We start from the raw sequence: 21961 nt of genomic DNA on the forward strand, positions 1-21961 counted from the left end.
TATGTGACCCATGACCTGGATAAAGCCTTTTTATACACAGGTAAAGACTGTGGTTAAAACCCACATCTGAGTGTGGAGTGACTCTATAAACGTTGGTTGATTACTTAACATTTCTGCCTCAGTTTGTCATCTTTAAAACTGGAATAATCCCATTATCCAGGACAAAGAGATGACATGAGTATTCACTAAGGAAATATGTGAATGGTTCTGAGACCAGTGTCTAACAATCAGTAAAGTGTTCAATAAATATTTACCCCCTAGTATTAATTTTATTGCATTCCTGAAGATGAAGGGTAGGCTACAGAGGTCAAAAGGGCTGTTGGAAATGTGGATCTTGCACTTACTAAAGCCAATCAATCACCTACATGTGGGAAGTGTTCCAGATGGATTATCCACAGGTGGAAAATCCCCAGGCTGACATGCATTTGGACTTAATCCAGTGAGTACTTGGCTCCTGCCGTCTCCCAGCTCCTGTTTCCAGATGTGGGCTGGGTGGAATTTCTTATCTCGCATGAGGCAGGAATGACAGAAATTGACAGCATCTATAGTTGAGGTTTAATTTGCTGAATGATCATGCATGTTGTGCTTTAGTGATATTTCTGATCACTGGGAAAATACTCATTCATTTCATTAAAAAAAAATGACTCCTGGGGCTGGAGCTATAGCATAGAAGGTAGCACATTTGCCTTGCCCTTGGCCGACCCTGGTTCAATTCCCAGCATCTCATATGTTCCGCCAAGCACCGCCAGGAGTAATTCCTCAGTGCAAAGCCAGGAGTAACCCCTGTGCATCACTGGGTGTGAACCAAAAAGCCAAAAAAAAAAAAAAAAGGTGACTCCTTATTTGGTAAGACTGAGTTGGATTTTTTGTTTGTTTGTTTGTTTTTGTTTTGTTTTGTTTTGGAGTCTACATATCTCACAACAGCAAAGGTAACTGTTCTTGTAAAGTCCTTCATCCTGCAGAAACCAGGAGCTGCCAGCCTGCCCTGTCATGGCTGTATGTGTTCAAAAAGACAGACAAAAGGAGCTCACTGCACATGCAGTGGGACTGAATCCCAATGTGCTTGGGGGAGTTTTGTTGGGTTGTGTTTGCCTTTGTTCCTAAGCAGGGTATTTTGATTTTAAAGTTTGCCTCCTGGCAAGTCACAGCATGTAGAGATGACAAGAGGTTGGAATGATTTTGAACTTGGTGCCTCAGCCCATTTCTTTCTCCGTGTGAAAGAGCACCTGGGCTTGCCTGCCTGGCTCCAGAAGCGTTCTTTAGCTGAGCCTTTTTTTATTGATGGAGGTCGGTTCTCTAAACTCTCTGTGGGAACTGAACTGGGAGAGAGGGAAGGTAGGTGATACCAAAGGAAGCATTCCTCCCTGGCTGAGAGCTCTCCATGACTGGGTAAAGGTCTTTTTTTTTTTTTTTCAGACCAGAATCCAGACTTTTCCAGACATGCATCAGTCCCAATGACTTTGGAGAGAGTCCTGGGAGTTGTGAATTATATTTGTTCAGCACGATTATCAGTCATCCAGAGCCGCCTGGCTATTCTGAGAGCAGAATGTGCCTGCAGGATGATGACTCCCGCTCTCACCACAGCTGAGTTTCAGCTGGGGTGTAGTCTGCGGTTTCATCTCTGCCTCTCTATTGCCCAACGAGCACCGAGGAAGTCACTGCAGCCCAGCAAGGATGTTAACGCTGCAGCAGGACCTGAATTCTATGATATGACAGCTACAGTGACTCACGCAGAGGTTGTCAGACAGAGGCGGCCTTCTACTTCGAATACTAATAGGCAGGACAACTCCGCCGTCAACCTGGAAACACAACTCTTGCTGCTATTTCTTGATTTTAGGATAGAAACAGAGAAGAGGTGTTTGCATTCCTGATTCTGAATGTCCTATTTCTGCAAATTGCAAATAAGTCAATGTGAGAATTCAGAGCTGTCTGCTAAGTGTAAGAAATGTTAGCCCAAGAGCTAAAGACCAGATTCTGGGGCTAGATCACCTGGGTTCAAATATAACAGGACCAAGCATTTACTGGGCAATCATGAACAAGCTACCCGATCCATTGTAGAGGTGGGGAAGGGGGGTTATTAAATGTCTTTGTGCATTAGTTTTCCAAAATGATTTTTATTCTATTTATTATTTAAAATATTATTTTATTATACTCTAGTTACTGTGATTCCAATGGTGTTTAAATTGGTAGGACTGGCACGTTTTTACTGCACACCACCACTAATTTTTGCATCGGTGTGTTTCGACTGTGGGTTGAAGTACACTGCTACTACTTCACAGCTTACATGGCACATAGTGTGAGATTAAGAAAAATTGACTGGTCAAAGAGATACCACAAAGGCTTGTTTTACATGCAGCCAACTTGTGTTTGACTCCCAGCACCAAAGAGGTACTCCTAGCACTGCCAGGTGAGACCCCAGTGCAGAGAGCCAGGAATAGCCTGGCCCTTGGAGTAAAATAAAGAGATGTTGAGGCAAGAGTGATAGTACAGTGGGTGGGGTGCTTGCCTTGCATGTGGCTGATGTGGATTTGATCCCTGGAGTTTCATATGGTCCCCCGAGCTTGCCAGGAGAGATTCCTGAACACAGAACCAGGTGCAAGCCCTAAGTACCACCAGGTGTGGTCCCCAAACTTTATATATGTGTGTGTGTGTGTGTGTGTGTGTGTGTGTGTGTGTGTGTATGTGTGTATAAGTCAAGTGAGTGTCAGATGAATTGTAAGAGATTATCAGATGATCTGGTACACCATTCAAAAGTTCTCCTGCATTCAAAAAATTCACTCCGTCTACTGAGCTATCTCTCTGCTCTGCTCTGTGTTAAGAGGGTAAGCGTGATGTAAAATCTCATGGACCTAGAATAAAGAAAGATTGTTTCCAATGCCTTTGTCTCCTTCTCTCCACGTCATGAAATTCACAAAACAAAATTTGTCTGGACCCTGTGTGCTCATCAGAAAGGAGAAGAGGCCCCCCTTTCAGTTCTATTAATAAACCAATAAACTTTTTAGACAGTATTTTATAAGATCTAAGAACCCAGCATGAACATATTCAATATTTGAATTCTTATAATTTTTCCTACACACAAAGATAATCACCTCCCAGCTAAATATTATTAGAGCATGATTAATAGCCCCTTAGAAAAATAAATGACTACTCATCTAGCATATTATATTTTTGCATTATTTTATATTAAATTTATGAGGCAATTGTCAAATGATTTTCTTCTTATTTTTCTTTGTATTTTAATGAATTATATGAGATCTCCACGACTTTTTTCAGGAATCTCTAAATCCTATCTGTATCATCAATTAGTTTAAGGTTACTCATTCATGTATTTTATGTTTCTCTCTTGGAAGTTTTAAAAGAAATAATTTATATACTGAAAAAAATCTTTTAAAAAACTGGTGCAAGTAAGTTAATGAAAGAAGTTAATAAATTATTTCTATAACTGTTACTAGAAATTTGCTGATTAGTCCTTATATGCGAATAGTTCAAAAAGTATTTGCTTTATGTGATAAATCCTTTCTACCTGAAGTCCAGGCTGCTTAAAATATACAAGGATACATAAATTTAAAAAGCATTCAATGGAATTAATAGGCTATAAGAAACTAATATACACATTATCTAAAGAGAACAAAATTATGCTTTTACATACAGCCTAATAAAAATCTCATCAATAATTTTCGGTGATAATTTGCACAGAATTTCTTTAGAAATAGTAAACTGCTGTTCAACTGTAAGGAATTTTACCTTAGCATGAAGAGTTTAAATGCTTCGCACTAACAGAATGATAGTTTCTTTTAACTTATCCTAATTGTGCAGAACTAATATGGCTATCATGTAGATTTCTCTACATCTCTTAATTCTAAGATAAGTTGATTAAAAGACACTGCTCATTTTAAAAAATATTTGGCAAGGAGGTCACACTTCTTGATGCTCAGGGGTCTCTCCTGCTTCTCCACTCAGGATCTACTCCTGGCAGTGCTCCAGGGACCACGTGGGATGCCAGGGATCAAACCCCAGTCATGTGGGTGCCACCTTATCCACTATACTCACTCTCCAACCCCTGTGCATTTTTTAAAAAAATCACTAGCTCATTATACTTTTTAAAAAAATTTATCACAATATCCTTTTATATATGATTGCCAGAATTTATCTGAATTACAATCTGCTTTACAGAAATTTGATTGCCAAGAACTTTGATTTGTGAAAAGAAAAACCACTACAGCTGCCCCCTTCATCCTTCTGCTAAGACATGAGGTCCAAAGTTGAAAACTCAAAAGCCAAAACCATGATGGAATCCCTCTTTTGTATCCCTCTTTTATATCCCTCTCTCAGTTCTTTATTTGTATTCTGGAATCAGAAGAAAACAATGAACTGAATGAGGCACTATGCCCATTTTTAAAGGCAATGATGCTGGTTGTAACTGAAACAACACTAATTAGAAAACAATCTTCTCTTAAAGTAAATGTGCTGATACAGTTAGTTGCAGTCCTGAGCCCTGAAGAGGGAAAGAGAGAGAGAGAGAGAGAGAGAGAGAGAGAGAGAGAGAGAGAGACAGACAGACAGACAGACAGAGACAGACAGAGACAGACAGAGACAGAGAGACAGAGAGGAGATTTTTATAGCTCTCTCTGGACTTTATTCTTTCAGTAGATCAAATGCCATTCCATAATATCTGCTATGTTATGAACGTAGATGATGATCTAGTTTGGAGATTAGTGCTTGTGTATTGTGCATACCATGGTGAGATTTATGAGAGACATAATAAATGAGTTAAAATTTTATAGATGAAAATCAAAATATATTCTGACTCCTACATGCTTCATATTTTTTAGATTAATTTTCCAGGCTGACTTTTTTAAGTAAAAAACTAGGGCAAAAACATACAACATATCTGTTATTGATGCTTTGAAACAAAAACACTTTAAAATTTTTTAGAGTAGAACATTAAAATGATACCAAAACAAAACTTAACCAAAGCTGAAAGTTATGGAAATGAATCTTGTTTACTTACAAGTTGGCTTTGCTCTTGGAGGAAATTTGGTCCGGGTAATAGCCAAAATTATGAAAATAATGACTGGCCATAAAATCAAGACAAGTGTCCAAAGCTGAAAAATAATAATAGGGAAAAAGTTAATTATATTGCTGAGCCAAGTAACAAAACTAACAAGAAGGACATTATGCTATTAAGTTCCAACATTAGCCAGTAAATGTTTGCTAAGAAAGAAATAAAGATTCTAAGAATGCAGGAGACCTCAAAATGAACACGAGTTTTTCTAGGCTTAAAAATTTTAAATGATCTTTTAAAGTTTCCTTCCAGACACTCTTGTGACTTTCCCCCAAAAGTGACTTTCAAACTCAAATCTGAGCAGATACTTCCTTACTTAAAAATCTTTAACATTTCCCTATCACAGTTGTATTAGGCTGAACAATCTAAACAGAAAGTATAAAACCCAACATAATTTTCACCTGTACCTGTTTTACCAATCCCAGCATTCGTATTTAAATAAAGACTGGTGTGTGACAGTGGATATGGCTCAATAAACACTGAACAAATTCATGAATCAACACTGAAGTCAACGAGAAAATGACCAGTTCCACCCAATCCCATCCCATCGTATCATAAATAGAATCTTACATCTGGTTCCATCATAAAACCTAATACATTCTTACTTTTGAACATTTTATTTTTTCCTTGCTGATAAATAAATTCTTCCTTCTCTTTCCCCTTCATTCTCCCTCCCCCCTCCCTTCCTTTCATCCTTTCTTCCTTCCCCTCACACAATGTCAGGCAAGATTTCTATCGTTGAAGTACATTCCCAGCCTAAAAATGGCAATTTCTTCATGTCAGAGACAGTGTTTTCTTTAATCCTGAATTTCCACTGGTAAAATCTAGATGTACACAGGTCAGGTGTTTCTCCTGAATGTGGCAGACCCAGGTTCTATCCCTGGCATCTATCCCATATGATCTATCCCTGGTTCTATCCCATACGATCCTCTGAGTTGGCCAGGAGTGATCCCTGAGCAGAGAACCAGAAATAATCCCTGAGCTCCACTGGGTGTGACCCCAAAACAAACAAAAAAATCAAATCAAATATTTCTGTTAGAGATTATCACTGCACTACACTTGAGAAGCAGCTATGTAGAAAGATTCAGTTCATTAGATTTTATATTTCTTTAATATTGATTCTAGAGCAGTGCGAAGCATTTATTCATAAGTTAACTGTCATATGCAAACAGTTATGTGCTCCAAGCAAAGCATAGTGAACACCCCTCACCTGTTCTTAATACAGTGAAACGTGAAGCTGTGCTTCCATCTGGCTTGGCAGTCACACTTCTTATCATCCTTCCCCCACTTTTCACAGGCAATTTGCTGCCAAATCTCAAATGATTGCATGGACTTTTCAATTCCTTATGAACAATCTATGCCCACTCAATTTTAATCCCTGGAGAACTCCTGACTTACATTTTCTATGCAGTTCATCATAGTCTAAGCAAGAAAAGACGCCAGTTTACCTTGGCGGTACGCCTGGCCCTAATTTTTTTAGGCTCTGGGCTTCAGAGCAAGTTTCAAACACCAGAAGAAGTTGACTCTTCAGCTAAGGAATCCTAAGATACTGATTTGATTATAGCTGAAAAACAACCCAAACGGGCCCGGCTGCCTAATCGCTAGCAGCACTGCTCAGATACTAATGTCCTTGCCAAGTCACCTGCAGCTCTTATAAGCATACAGATTCTGATTCAGCAACTTGGAGTTGAAGAGAGGAGGAGGTGCTGAGATTCTGCATTTCCAACAAGTTCCCAGGTGGGTGATGCTCATGCTGCTTGAAGCCACCAGCAGAATTGTTTTAAGGTTGGTGTAATTTTTGTTAGAAGATTCCTTTAACATCTAACAGATTTAGATTCATGCAGTTGGACAGGCACTAAAGTTTACATTTGTATTTTCCAGAGTTTGTTATAGAAAGGTAACATTTCCATTCATGAGTACCACTGACAGTGAACCACGGTGTTATTAAAAATACCTACAGGCACTGTTGTCAACACAAAGCAGGCGAGAGAGATGGCTCAGAGGGATGAGCATATGCTTTGCAAGTGGAAGGAAGGCTCGGATTTGATCTGCAGAACCATGGGGTCCCCCAAGCACAACCAGGAGTGACTCTCTACCCAACCCACTAAGCAGAGTTGGGAGTGGCGCTCTTGAACACCACTGGGTAGGGCCCCAAAGACAAGAGGGAAAAGAACACATATATTTTCAAATCACTTCAGTATTGCTGTAGACACTTCAAAGTGCTATGTACACTTAATTTGATGTTAAAATGATCATAGTCACAAGTTCAATCATATTTCACTGTCACTGTACTCCCATTGTTCATCAATTTGCTCAAGCGGGCCCAGTAACGTCTCCATTGTGAGACTTGTTGTTACTGTGTTTGGCATATTGAATACGTCCCAGGGAGTTTGCAAGGCTTTGCCGCATGGGTGAGATACTCTCGGTAGCTTGTCGGACTCTCCGAGAGGGGCAGAGGAATTGAACTTGGCTTGGCTAGGCTGGCTGCGCACAAGGCAAATGCCCTACTGCTGTGCTATTGCTCCAGCCCGTCAAACATATTTATTTATTGAAAATTAAGATAAAGTCATATGTTTTGTTCTATCACAAATTAATTTTGAACGCTTAACTGCATTTTTATGTAATTGATTTTATTTCACTGATTTAAACATTTCCTCTTAGCAGGAACTTGGGCTTTATCAGCCAAAGGTATTCATAGCACAGAAGTAAGAAGACTTGATCTGCACCAAACCTCTTTTTAATTCACCTTTGAAAATTTATTCTGGGGTGCTAAGGTTAGCATAGCTTGTTGAAAGTCATGTACCCAGCTGTGAAGCAGAACATGCAACAAGAATATGAATATCAAGATACTTAGCCTGGGACTTAAAAAAAAATAAGAAACTTATCTTACTGCTTTGAGGAACAAATAAGAAAGCATTTCTGAAGGCATATTGGAAGAATACAACTACTGAAGAAATATAATGTTATTATTCTAGACTAGTGTCTGGTATATTTGAAAATTAGAGTTAGTTTTCTGAGATCCGAGACACAAGATACCATTTTTATTCTATGTGACTCATTTGAAGTGTAGCCTGTGAAGAATTAACTTTAAAAAACGTAATATTTGGGGATTGGTTGGTTTTTATATTTGAAGCCATCATTATTCTTCAAAAATATACACATCCAAGTAGATTTCGTGCCCAACAGCTACTTTCAGGAGAATCTATTCATTTTTAATAGCAACCTCATGAGAATTCAGCAAGCAATGAGATCTATTGTATCAACACAGTAGTATACTCGCATTCCAATAAGAACACATGTTATGGAATACCTTTAAGTTGATTTAATTTAGTGAGGATATCTGAGGAGATTTTAAAATTAATTTTAGACACGATTTAAATTTAGATGAAGATATAATCAATGGCAGAGTGTTTTAAAGGAAATCTAGGCTCCGATAAAGGCAAAAAATACAGAAGCCCATAAGCAATATATTATTACAAGATTTCCCTTGGGATTCTAGGTCAGTGGTGTTGAGAAAACATTTCTTTACACAGCATTTCAGAATTATAATAGATACAAAGTCCTCTACTCTCTGGTCTTAGAAATGGTAGGGTTGACAAGCTAATCACGGAAGCAAGCAACAAACCAAATTTAAATGTTGCTAAGAGCAGGACTTCTCTGGACATTATTTTTCAATATAATCATAAACAACCTAGAAGCAAAGGCAGTGTCAAGGACAAAAATAATAATCCGATCAGACAAAACCTTTTACTCATTTGGAGAAAAGGCTAACATTAGTTTTGTACATGAGGTATGAGGCCGATTCATGGTTTTGCTAATATGCTAAACATCTTAGGCTTACCGCTAAGCCTCGCTTGAAGTCCATCCTTTCTGAATTCTTGGCATCTAAGGGCATTTGCGCGCTGGATAGTTTACCAGCCTTTAGTGGGCCCTGACATTTTTTTCCATTTTTTCAGGTATTTACACATTGAAATATCCCATTCTTTTTCCCTTTTCTTTTCTGAAAAATTCAGTACCCCCAAACTCACAGAAGTTTCCAGGCAAGGCACTGAAGGTTTAGGGTCTCTAGAAAGGTACAGATTCAGGATCCTCTGTGCCCAAGTTGGGGAAAGAGAACAGGAGGGACTGAGGCACAAGAAATAGGCCAGTGGTTTCCAACAGGAAGTACCAGTCAGGAAGATCATGTAGGGAGCCGGGAACATTCAAAACATGTGAAAGGAGAAAACTAAGCCTGCATTGCAGAGTCACAATAAAATATCTGAAAATAGAAACCCAGGGATGGTTCAGCAGCAAACAAAGCCTGACTTGCAAGCAGAAAGCCCTAAATTTGTTTTGTTTTTTTCTTTTTGGGTCACACCCAGTGATGCTCAGGGGTTGCTCCTGCCTCTGCACCCAGGAATTACCTCAGTGGTGCTCGAGGGACCATATGGGATGCTGGGAATTGAACCTGGGTCAAACATGTGCAATGCAAATGCCCTACTCGTTATGCTATCACTCAAGCCCCAGAAAGCCCTGGATTTGATTTCCTAGTGCTACCCACAGATACTGAGAGCATCACCTTTCAGCTCTACTGTTTGGGACCTACCACAAGTGTGTGGTCTCTGGGACACGGTTAGATGCATGGAGCACAACCACAAAAATGGACACATCCTGGCAAGCACCCCAATGAAAAGATGTGTGAGCACACGGGCAGGAGTGTGACTTCTGGCAAACACTACAGAGACGTCAAAGAACAGTGCAAACAGGAAGCCTGGAACCCCCAAACTAAAGTGTGCAAGTGTCTCTGAGTCACAGCAACAGGGGGAAGGGGAGGAGAAGCAGCTTCCCAAATAAATAAAAACAAATGGATAGGTATAAACTCTCAGTTTCTGAAATGTATTTTAAAAGATCTAAAGTGATTTATGCCTTATTTTCTGATTCCACGAGTTGTTTCTGCGTCATAGTGTACTTTTTTTTTTTTTTGGTCACTGTCCTAAAACTACCAGTTTTCCCAAGTAATGTTACCTTTATTTAATGGTCATCTACAGCTTGATGAGCTAATTGCTATTCAAGTTTCACTCTTTCTAAGCCTTCACTGACGGAACTACAGAACACATAGAGTGTAGACAGATAAAGATAGGTAGATTTATACCAATAATTATAAGTCTGATATAATGCTCCGAGAATGATAGGACACGGAAAATAACTCCTGGTCAAATTTGTGACCTGACCGTGGGTCAAATTTAAACAATAAAAGATTAAACATTAACTCATTATAGCAATAAATGGTTACATCTCACTGAATAGCCATGAATAGAATTATGGTATTATTTTATACCATAAGCCCATGTAGAAATTAAATTAAAGCAAATACAGAATGAATTGAAATTTCATAAGGAATAAAATGTGCACAGAATCTCAAAACATTTCCCCACTAAATGAATAGGTTCAAAATGAAAAGTTTATCAATTATTTAAAAGGCCTCCAAACTTCTTGTTTAAATCCAGTACCTTTTTTTTTTTCTTTTTGGGTCACACCCAAAGTTTCACAGGGGTTATTCCTGGCTCATACACTCAGGAACTACTCCTGGCAGTGCTCAGGGTAGCATACGGGATGCTGGGAATCGAACCCGAGTTGGCTGCATGCAAAGTAAATGTCATACCCACTGTGCTATCACTCCAGCCCCAATCCAGCACATTTTAATAATATTTACTTTTTTGAGGGGTGGAGGGTGCCAAGAATCAAATCCTAAGTCTTACATATGTGAAGTTGAACTGTCACTGAGCTACATTCTTGGCCTCATTAGAACTAATTCTAAGAAAACTGATTTTTAAAAATATTTTATTTATTTATTATTTTGCTTTTTGGCAATGCTCAGGGGCTACTTCCGGTTCTACACTCAGGAATTAGTCCTGGCATTGCTCAGGGGACCATATGGGATGCCGGGAATCAAACCCAGGTCGGCCCCGTGCAAGGCAGACGCTCTACCTGCTGTACTATCACTCTGCCCCCAAAATTGATTTTGAAAACCAAGAGAAGAGATGAGGTACCATGAGAGAGAAACAATCATGCTTTATACTCAGAACCACTAGCCTGTTTTCAGCAGTGGTAAGATTTAGAGAAATTTAGAGTAACGATAATGACAAGGCACATTTCAATGACCTTGAAGTCAAAGCATTCATTCACTCTAAAGATTCCAAGTTTAAATCCTAAGAATGTATTGAATGAACAAAGTGAAAATTTACTCTGGAGCTTTCATTTAGAGCTGATCTTTGATACCTATGAAATAAATTGAATTACCTATCAACTTTTGCCTTTATGTTTGGTAAGAGCTATTGTTTCAAATCTTTGAAAACCTTTCAAATGTAATTTAAAAAAAATATCTGGTCAAAGCATATAATTTCCACTTTTTGTGATTCATACTCCATTACTTTGTGAGAACCTTTAATTCCTCTCTGTCCATCTGATTCTGTTTGGCCTGTCATTTAAATCATTGTATTGTAATTTTCACCAGAGCAAATAGGAAACTGAGATAAAGTATAATTTCAAATGTAGTGCATATAGCCACACAATTAAACCTTTTTTGTTTTGTTTCTTTGTTTTAGGGGCTACACCCAGAAGTGCTCATAGTTTCCTCCTGGTTCTGCACTCAAGAATCACGTGCAAACCTACTCTACTATCCTTCTGGCCCCATAAAACTTTGGGAAGCCACTACTACTTAATATCTTTACATAGAGATTCATTAAGCTGGAGAGAAAGCTCAAGTGATTCGAGCATGTGACTTCGGTATGGGAGCCATAGGTCTGATCCCAGCACTTCCTGACCTCTAAACACCTTTGGGAGCAGCCCCTGAGCACTATGCCAGGAATAGACATTAAGCACTGCTAGGTGTGTCCCCTTCCCACCAAATGACCCAGATAGAGCATATACTTTCTACTCATTATAAATGTTCTCAATCCTTACTTGTAGTCACACTGTCTTTCTTGCCCTTCTAGACACTTGAGTCTGTGCTTCTTGAACTAGAATAGTTTGCGTGTAAGAAATGAATGAAACCTATGAATGAAACCTAACATAAGCAATCTCCAAGTTTCAACTGGGGTTTTATTTTTGGTCTAACTCTGAAAAAAAGGTGTACTATTTACAATAGCGATTTTCTATTGCCTTTTACCCAATAAGTCTTATAGCATCTTATGCAAACTCAGCGTCCAATAAATACTACAACAATCAAAATGTTGATATAGGAATACAATTTTTTTGTAAAAACTGTGTATCTACTATGTACCAGTCTTGGAGAATGTGAAATTAAATATTTCCGGATTTTGAGGAAGAAAAGCATTAAAAAAATTGCAATTTAGTGTAATACATAAAACGATCCAAGAAAAGAAATACAAATGGAAATTTGAGAGGAGTTGAATCTAAAACCTGGAAGATGAAAAAGTGCCAGGTAGAAGAAAGATACAAGTCCAGAAAGACAAGCAAATCAAGAGTTAAGAAAAACAGGGCTGGAGCAATAGTTCAGTGGGTAGGGCATTTGCCTTGCAATGTGGCCAGCCTGGGTTTTATTCCCAGCATCCCATATGGTTCCCTGAGCACTGCCAGGAGGTGATTCCTGAGTGCAGAGCCAGGAGTAACTCCTGAGCAACGCTGGGTGTGACCCCCCCCCAAAAAAAGCAGAAAAACAAGTTAAGAAAAACATCTCCAAGTATGCTATCCAGCTTAATTTGATCGCTTCTAGTGAGTATTTCATGAGATTTCATTATTGGACAATTCATATTGCCTGATATGTCCACACTAAGTAAATGAATCCTTCCTCCACGGATTCATTTGTCATAATTTGACCTCCTCTTCCATATGAGAATTTGATGAGTATGTGGAGACACAGTTTCCTCTCCCAACATACAAACACCAAGTCCCTCCAACAATTCTTTGTTAAATATGATTTTTAAAAGTGTCTTCACCAAGATGAGTCCTTTGTCAAGTGTTCTTATAATTATATAAGAACTCAAAATACTACTTAAATTTCTCAAAAAATTAAAAGGCAAATGAGCTGGATAGATGATACAGGGTTTAAGATGCTTGTCTTGTATATGGAAGAGCCTAATTAGATCCCTGGCACCAATGTGGTCCCCTGAGTACCTCCAAGTGTGATCCATGAGCACAGGGTCAAGACTAAGCACTGAGTACTATATCACTGTATCACTGTCATCCTGTTGTTCATCAATTTACTCAAGTGGGTGCCTGTAATGTCTCTATTCATCCCAGCCCTGAGATTTTAGCGGCCTCTCCTTACTCGTCCTTTCCAATGATTGGAGGCTCTTTCAGGGTCAGGAGATTGAGATCTGTTATAGTTACTGGTTTTGGTATATAGAATACGCCACAGGGAGCTCTGCCTGTGTGAGCGGGATACTATCAGTAGCTTGTCAGGCACTCCAAGATATATATATATATATATATATATATATATATATATATATATATATATCACACTCAGCTCCTGGGAGAGAACAAGACAGAGTCTCCTACCCTATGCCTGACTATCTCCACCAGGGCCCAACAGCTGAAGACCACCGAGGCCCAGCCAAGGCCATGCTGAGAGCACTCTCCACACACTTGGATGAGCCTCACGCATAAAAGAACTGACAGAGGAACCCAGGTGTGTGGGACCCGGGGCTGAGATCTCCAAGCCTGTACAGTTTGGGACTGGACCTGCCAGTAACTAGACAGTTACACCCACCAACTGCCGTGTAACTCCAACAACGGCCAGGATCCAGAGATCATCACACTCAGCTCCTGGAAGCTTATCATCTTATCATCTCATTCCTAATTCGGTCAAACTGGCAGGCTACCAAATGTAACATGCCCACACGGCAGAGTCTGGCAAACTCCCCGTGGTATACCCAATATGCCAAATACCAGTAACAATGATGGGTCTCATTCTCCTAACCCTGAAAAAGCCTTGAATATGGCACTTTAAAAAAAAAAAATCTCAGGGCTAGGACGAAGAAGACGTTACTGGCACCTGCTCGAGGCAATCGACGAACAACAGGGTGGTCGTGATCGTGATCGTGATGATATATATATATATATATATATATATATATATATATATATAATTTGTTGCCTACTATCTGAACTCCATCAAACATAGTGTGGTAATCATGGAAAATGGGTAAGAAATGTCTTCAGATGTGTCACGCGGCCGCAAAGTGTGGCGGCAATTGGGTGGTGGAGGTCGGTTGCCAGGGCTGGGTCCCTTGGGTCAGGAAGGTCTCTCACCCCCCCCCTCCTCAAGTGCTCCCAGTGGAAGCAGCCTGGCACGGAGTCCCTGCTGAGTACTGCTGTAACAAAGAAATATTCCCTTTCTAAATTAAAAGTACAAAGTCTGGGCTGGAGATACAATAGAGCAAGCAGAACAGGCACTTCCTTTGTAGGCAGCTGACCTCGGTTCAATTCACAGCATCATGTATGGTTCCCCTGAGCACTGCCAAAGGATCCCTGAGTACAGAGTCATTAATAAGCCCTGAGTATAGTCAGCTATTGCCTCCCCTCTAAATAAATATAAATCACAATAGAAACTCCATAATATTCAACTTTTGTGTCCTTATCAAAAATATTCAAGAACATTAGTTTGAATACTCATAAGCACTCCCATGTTCACTACCAAACAATTTATAATAAAAAGCAGCCTAAATGGCCTTCCACTTATGAATGGATAAAGAAATTGTGATGTATATACATAATATAATACTATACATAAAAGAAATGTGAAAGCTGCCATATGCAACAACATGTATGGACCTAAAGAGATAAGCTTGATGGAAAAGGATAAACTCTGAGTGATTTCACCCACATGTGGAACATAGGAAAAACAAAAAGATGTATTAAATGGAACAGTAATAAACATGTGGACTACAAGACCATGCCATGCTTGCTAGATGCAAATTAGAAAGGCGGGAGGCCTGGGGAGAGAGATATGCATCAAGAAAAGGGGACCATGCCTGCCAAATTTCATCGATATGCATCTTAAAGTTATATAATGCTAAAATACATTGCTACTTAAATAAAATATAGTACTCCAAATGATCACTGTCACTGTCCTCCCATTGTTCATCCATTTGCTCGAGCGGGCCCAGTAACGTCTCCATTGTGAGACTTGTTGTTACTGTGTTTGGCATATCGAATACGTCACGGGTAGCTTGCCAGGCTTTGCTGTGTGGACAAGATACTCTCAGTAGCTTGCTGGGCTCTCCGAGAGGGGTGGAGGAATCGAAGGAATCGAACCCAGCTTGGCCGGGCTGGCTACGTGCAAGACAAACGCTTTACCATTGTGCTATTGCTCCAGCCCTACTCCAAATGATAATGGTTAATATTTATTGACTGCTTATAAAGTGCAAGATGCATGCACTTAAACTGAACAGTTAACATATATGATCTCATTTAATGTAATTACCTCATTTCTTCTTGAAGAGGGAAAATTAGTCTCTTAAAGACACCAAATAAACCTTCATTCTGTAAGTAAGTCACTAAATCAAGAACTCTCAAACTTCTTTGGCTTTCTACCTCCTTTTCAGAATAAAATACCCCTCAGCACCTGCCTGGATATCTACATTCTTTATTATTTTTGGTGAGGGGCCACATATAAGAGTGCTCAGGGCTCTGGCTTTGTGCTCAAGTATCTCTCTTGGCAGTACTGAGCAGGGCGTATTGCTGTGCCAGGGATCAAACTGCTTATTAGGCAAATTAGTTCATTGCTGTACTATTTCTCTGGTCCCAGAAATCTACCTTCTTTAAGCAAACAAACAGAAAGCCTCCAGGGTGCATGCAGGGCTACCATCCCCTCTTCATTCCAGTACCCTGCCTGCATCCAGATGGTAGCTCCCACTTTGGGAAACAGTGAATGACAGAACTTGTGTTGGAATCCAAGGACACAGCTCCATTCACAGTTGACTGTTAAGCTGTGTAGTCAAAATACTTCAGGATAGATTACTAGCTCTCCTTGGTCACATGAATATACTTTCATTGGCTTATCCACTAAAGTCATTTCAATATCATCCTGTACCCCAGAATTATAACATTTTTAAAAATGACCCTTTCCTTCCATATACAAAGAATGCAGTCTCTTCCTTCTCTTTTATTTTTCATCGTCCTTTAAGCTAAGGATGACTGTTACTTGACAAGAGGATTCCAAGATTCACATTCCAAAGTAAAAACATGGTCTGTAAGATCGAGAATACACTTTAATTCAAGCCTTAAATCGGGGAGACAAAAGTGACACAGAGTTCTCAACTAATTGGGCTTTCTGCTATTCATTTAAATGATTCATACAAAAACTGGGACATGATGTTCAAGTGCAGGTTTCTGTTTTGAGTACTGTCCAGGGAGTAGAATGGTTAGATCACAGGGTCTGCATATCACTGTCACTGTCCTCCCATTGTTCATCAATTTGCTCAAGTGGGCCCAGTAACACTGTGAGACTTGTTACTGTGTTTGGCATATCGAATACGTCACGGTAGCTTGCCAGGCTTTGCCGTGCAGGCGAGATACTCTCGGTAGCTTGCCGGGCTCTCCGGTAGGGGCAGAGGAATCAAACTCAGGTCAACCATGTTGGCTGCGTGCAAGATAAATGCTCTATCCACTGTGCTATCGCTCCAGCCCAGGGTCTGCATATATCAAATTTTAATAGTAGGATATTAGAAAACAATAATGACTGGCATCAAGGACTATATTATGAAATATATACTTATAGATTATAATACAGTCTTTAGATCCGTGAAATTTCTATCATGGATATGAAAACAGCATATTTAATTGAGCTTTTTCCTACTTAATTTCTCTATCATTCTCATTAAAACATTAATCTCATATACTTCTTATTTATTGACTAAATAAATAAAATTTACATATCCATCTACATATACCAGGCACCATAATCAACAGATCAATCTAAATTTATTTGAAACATTTAAAGGATATCATGGAAGCAAATGATTCCAATCCAAAAGAGGAAAAGAGCCTGCAGCATCTGACCACGTCCTTGAGTGAAGAATGGAAGATCTACTTAGCCTAAATCTTAAAATTAATCTGGGATTAGAGTTACAATCCTAAATAATTAGTATAAATACTATTAAAATTCACTGACCAGCCTATCTCAAAATAGTGAACTTTAATCATTCCCTTTCTCAAGCTGTCTTGCATAAAATTGTATGCACAAGGGGTTAACTGGGGAGGAGCTATCTTACTTGACCCAAAGGGTGAGATGTTGACTGAGAAGTGGGAATATCTGTGATATAATTAGTTCTATCACCTGCTGAGCTAAACTGTGATCCAGTAACTCACCAGTGACAACAGAAATTAAACAGTTGAAACTACATTTCCTTCCAGAGTTTGGAAACGATTCTACCTATTAGGCCCATTGACTTAATAAAAGATTAGCTTCTCTCTCTTTTTTTTTTTTTTGACTTTTTAAAAATTTTATTGAATCACCATGAGATAGTTACAAGCTTTCATGTTTGGGTTACAATCACACAATGATCAAACACCCATCCCTCCATCAGTGCACATTCCCCACCACCAATATCCCAGGTATACCCCCCTTTCCCACCCTCCCCCTGCCTCCATGGCAGACATGATTCCCCATAATCTCTACTTTTGGGCATTATGGTTTGCAATACAGACCCTGGCGCGGGTGTCCTGCTCCCATGCCTGGCTGTCCTCACCAGGGCCCCTTGGAGGGGAGCAGGTTGAGTTTCCCTCCCCGCCCCAACCAGGGCTCCGGCAGCCAAAGACCACCAGATCCAGCCACCACCATGCTCAGACCCCTCGCCACACGCATGAAAGTACAGGCAGAGGAACAAAGGCATGCGGGTCCCGGGGCTGAGATCTCCAAGTCTGCTTGGATCAGGGCTGAGCATCCTCCACCCAGATCCTCCAAATTCAAGTAGGCAGGGGTCACACCCACCAACTGGCCCCCTGGCGCCGTGTAATCCCATCAACGGCCAAGACCCAGAGACTATAAAACCCAGCTCCTGGAAGCGCACGGCTGCAAATGCGGCTGCGCGACACCTTATTATTTCATTCTTACTTTGGACAAAATGGCAGGCTACCAAATGTAACCTGCCCTCACGACAGAAACTGGCAAACTCCCCGTGGTGTACCCAATATGCCAAATACCAGTAACAATGATGGGTCTCATTCTCCTAACCCTGGAAGAGCTTTTAATATGGCACTTTTTAAAAAAATCTCAGGGCTAAGGCGAAGGAGACGTTACTGGGGCCTGCTAGAGGCAATCGACGAACATCAGGATGGTCGTGATTGTGATCGTGATACAGACCCTGAGAGGTTACCATGTTTGATCCTTTTTCCACTTTCTGCACACATCTGCCATCCCGACCAATTCCTCCAGCCATCTTTTTCTTAGCAATCCCTTCTCTATTCCAGCTGCCTTCTCCCCTTTGCTCATGAGGCAGGCTTCCAGATTAGCTTCTCTCTTGCGGGCTGGTCCTGAGCCTGTATTCTCTTTGCCGACCTGGGACTGTTTCCTATCACTAGCCAGCACCTCATTAGGTGAGCTTTCCTGATGCCACCCTCTCCTGTGGATTGTATCTTCAGTTTTTCCATTATTTTTAGAGTTAAATTACAAGCCCAGCAGGGTAGCAACTGCATCTAATTGATTTTATCTCTTATCTAACATTTCTGTTGGTGCTTAACGTATTTTTCAAATTCCTTTAGTATTCATTTTTTTTGTCATAAGAGAAACTGATAGCATCTCTGAATTTTTTTTTAAAGTTATATCTAAGGCCTCCTCAGCAAAAAGGATCTAGTGGAAGGTGAACTGACCTCTAGACTAGAATGAAAATGAAAGGGAGCAACAACTTAAGAGCAACAGAATATCAGGAAGAGGTAAAAGAAAGACTAAATCCATGGCTGGCAAAAATCTGACTTGGACTTCTTTCAATTCACAGAGTTATTCCACTGAACTATCTCTCGGACTCTAAAACACGCTTTAATCTTGTAATTTTTATTCTTTTATTTTAGGCATCATAATTTACAATATAATGATATGACTTTCTAATCAAGGTTCCATTGCCACACCCTCAGCGAAAAGGTCCCCTTCTTAACCTCCACCACCCCCCAGCCCCACCATGGTCAGCACAGCTCTATAGATGTCAAGCTCTGTTGCCTTTGGCCATTTGTTATCTCCTTACCATTTCTTTATTCCACATATGAGAGAGATCATTCAGTATACGTACTTCTCCTTCTAACCTGCTTACCCAATTTACAAACATGTTTTTAAACAATAGCTTCAGAAAAGTTATGAAGATAGAGACAAATATTTTCCAGTGATTATTTTATGGGTGACAACGCCCAGTTCTACACACAGACTCTGTCCTTTTCTCAAATGTGTGTGCATCCTTCCACATCTCTTTCTTCTAATTTGCCTGGATTTCTGATTTTAACAGCTGTTTTCACTTAATCTACTTTTAGAACTTTAACGCAAAATTTCCAACCTCTTGATTTTCACATTCTTCTCTCCTACCTAACATGGCTACACATCCTTTCTGCTTATGTTCTCAAATCTTCTTCCCAACTCCAAGAGATGGGACCCATCTTGGACAAAATTCTAAGAAATACATCTTTTTTTTTGGTCCTCTTTCCCTCCACTCAGAATTGTTCTTTCTTCTCCTGACAGCATCTTCAACAGTCTCTGAGTCCTTCCTATTGGTCATAATGGATTCGGATGAACCTTCTATTTGGCCCCAATTCCTAGACTTTATTCTAGAATTAGCTCACTTCCTGCATCAAAGCCTTCCCTATCCCGAGTCCGAGTCCCAGAATTACAAAACGGCTCATAAATTCTCTTTCCTGAGGCAAAAGCACAAATACCAGAGACTTGGTGAGATTTTAGCTACATAGGAATAATATAAGGCATCATGTGAAAACATTTTAGCATTTCTGACATCCATCTCCTCTAAATTTTCCATGTCTAACAGAAATTTACCAAAACAGGGGGAAATTTTAGCGTAGAAAATTGATACACCAGATGAGAAAAGAACCTATTCAAGTTTTAAAGACAAAATTTTTCAGTGAAAATTTTTTGTTCACTGGTTTGGGGAAAACATGGAGTTGCAAGAAAAATAACATGCCTATCATTCCAATTTATCAACAGTAAGTATATAAATTTTCAATTCCTCCATGCTTTTATTTTTAACCATTGCATATTTTCACATAAAAACTTTACTGTATGTTACTTTAATTTCAAAAAACTTTCTTGTCCTGAATTTTCTTCCACCACTTCTCTTAATAAAATGACACATATGCATTGTCCAAAATCACTCTACCATCGATTTACCAAATGTCTCACCAGTCATAAAGCACTTTAAAAGATACAAGTATATCTGGTACTCACAAACCCATGATACAGCTATCATAAACCCCTGACCCACTTTACAAGTCTGGAAACTGTCCTCAAAGAAATTATTATTTGTCACTCAAGCCATGAAACTGGTGACCCAAGCAATGACCCAAAACCCCACCTCTTAATGAGGATATGTTCACCTAACCAAAGTCTTTCCATAATAAGCTGCATATGGATTGTATCCAGGGAGAATTATGGAAAATTTTTCTTATGCTCCATATTTAATTTTAAAACAATGAAAAAAGAAATAATAATGTTAGAAGAAACTCTATACCCAGGCAGTCACATCGTACCTTCTGATTTCATTGTATTTTGGGTTGATTTCTGGGCCACACTGAGGGCTTATTTCTGCACTCTGCACTCAGGAATTACTCCTGGAAATCTCGGGGCACCATATGGGCTCTCGGGGATCCAACTCAGGTCTGCCATGTGAAAGGCAGTGCCCTACCTACTGTACTATTGCTCTGGTCTCATGCCTTCTGATTTTAAATCCTCCCCAACAAATTCACAAAGTGAACGTCTCCCTCTCCCTCTTAATGTCTGCACATCAAACACTTGACTAAGATGTCAGTTTCTGCAAGCAAACCTTGTACTAGATGAGCTGCATAGATAAAAGGTTAGTTTCTATGATGCATATTATTTGCATATTATATTGTTCAACAGATGCTGGGAAATACCCACTCTGAAATGTACCAGATCAAGGACCTTTTTAGATTCCCCTGCTTTCCAAACTTTTCTGAGTAAGTGAAAACTCACAGAAGTCAATTCCTTTAATAATCTTCCTGGATCCTATCTGGTGGGGATCTAATAGCTGCCTTTGTAATTTAAAAAGCAAACAAGAATGTAAGAGTACAAAAAAAGATGTTGCAATGAGCAGAGTAAACAGACTGTAGTTGTAAAGCTAAGTGATTCAATAATGTGCTTGAAGCACAGCATATATGTAAACTCCTGTCTGGCATTTCTAGTAAATAACTTTTTTCACAGTAAAATTTACTTAAGCGTATTTTCTTTGGTTTGTTTGTTCTGTGGTGCCAGAAATCGTATCCAGAGTCTCACACATAAAAGTAAGTGATCTATGAAGCTACTTCCTCTGCCCAATAGTAAAATTGTTTTAGGTTTTCTCTACCAACAAGTCGTCTTTAAACTATTCCCACTCGAAATCTTACTTTTCAACCAAGCTTCTTATTGCTTCTGCTTTTCAAATACATTTCTCCTCTATGAATTATATGCTTCACTCGATACTTCCCTTCCTCTGACTTTTTAAACAATGACATTTACTAATAAATGTCTGGAAAGAACCTTGAAGCAAAACCTAGAATCCAACTCTCGTTTGGCATCACAAATAACAAGGTGCATCCTTTTCTTTATCCCAGGGCATGTCCTGGTTTACTCTTTTCATTTACTGAAATCAAAAGACTGCTGAGGGGGCATGTTTTGGCTCGCCCCATTGGCTGTTAGATGCGAGGATAATTTCTAAACATACTTCCTGTCTTAGAAAATAT

General features: G+C 39.5%; 1 protein-coding gene across 1 annotated transcript in view; it reads right to left on the reverse strand.

Annotated features, from left to right (window-relative positions):
- Positions 1 to 21961, reverse strand: part of ABCA12 (ATP binding cassette subfamily A member 12) — a 194711-nt gene that overhangs the window by 172568 nt on the left and 182 nt on the right. Inside the window, exon 2 of the mRNA XM_056111825.1 lies at positions 5012 to 5105. Within this exon, the coding sequence (XP_055967800.1) occupies positions 5012 to 5105 (94 nt within the window). The remainder of the gene's footprint in view (positions 1 to 5011; positions 5106 to 21961) is intronic.

The sequence above is a fragment of the Sorex fumeus genome, unplaced genomic scaffold (genome assembly GCF_029834395.1).
Source record: "Sorex fumeus unplaced genomic scaffold, SorFum_2.1 ptg000014l, whole genome shotgun sequence".
NCBI classification, from domain to species: Eukaryota; Metazoa; Chordata; class Mammalia; order Eulipotyphla; family Soricidae; genus Sorex; species Sorex fumeus.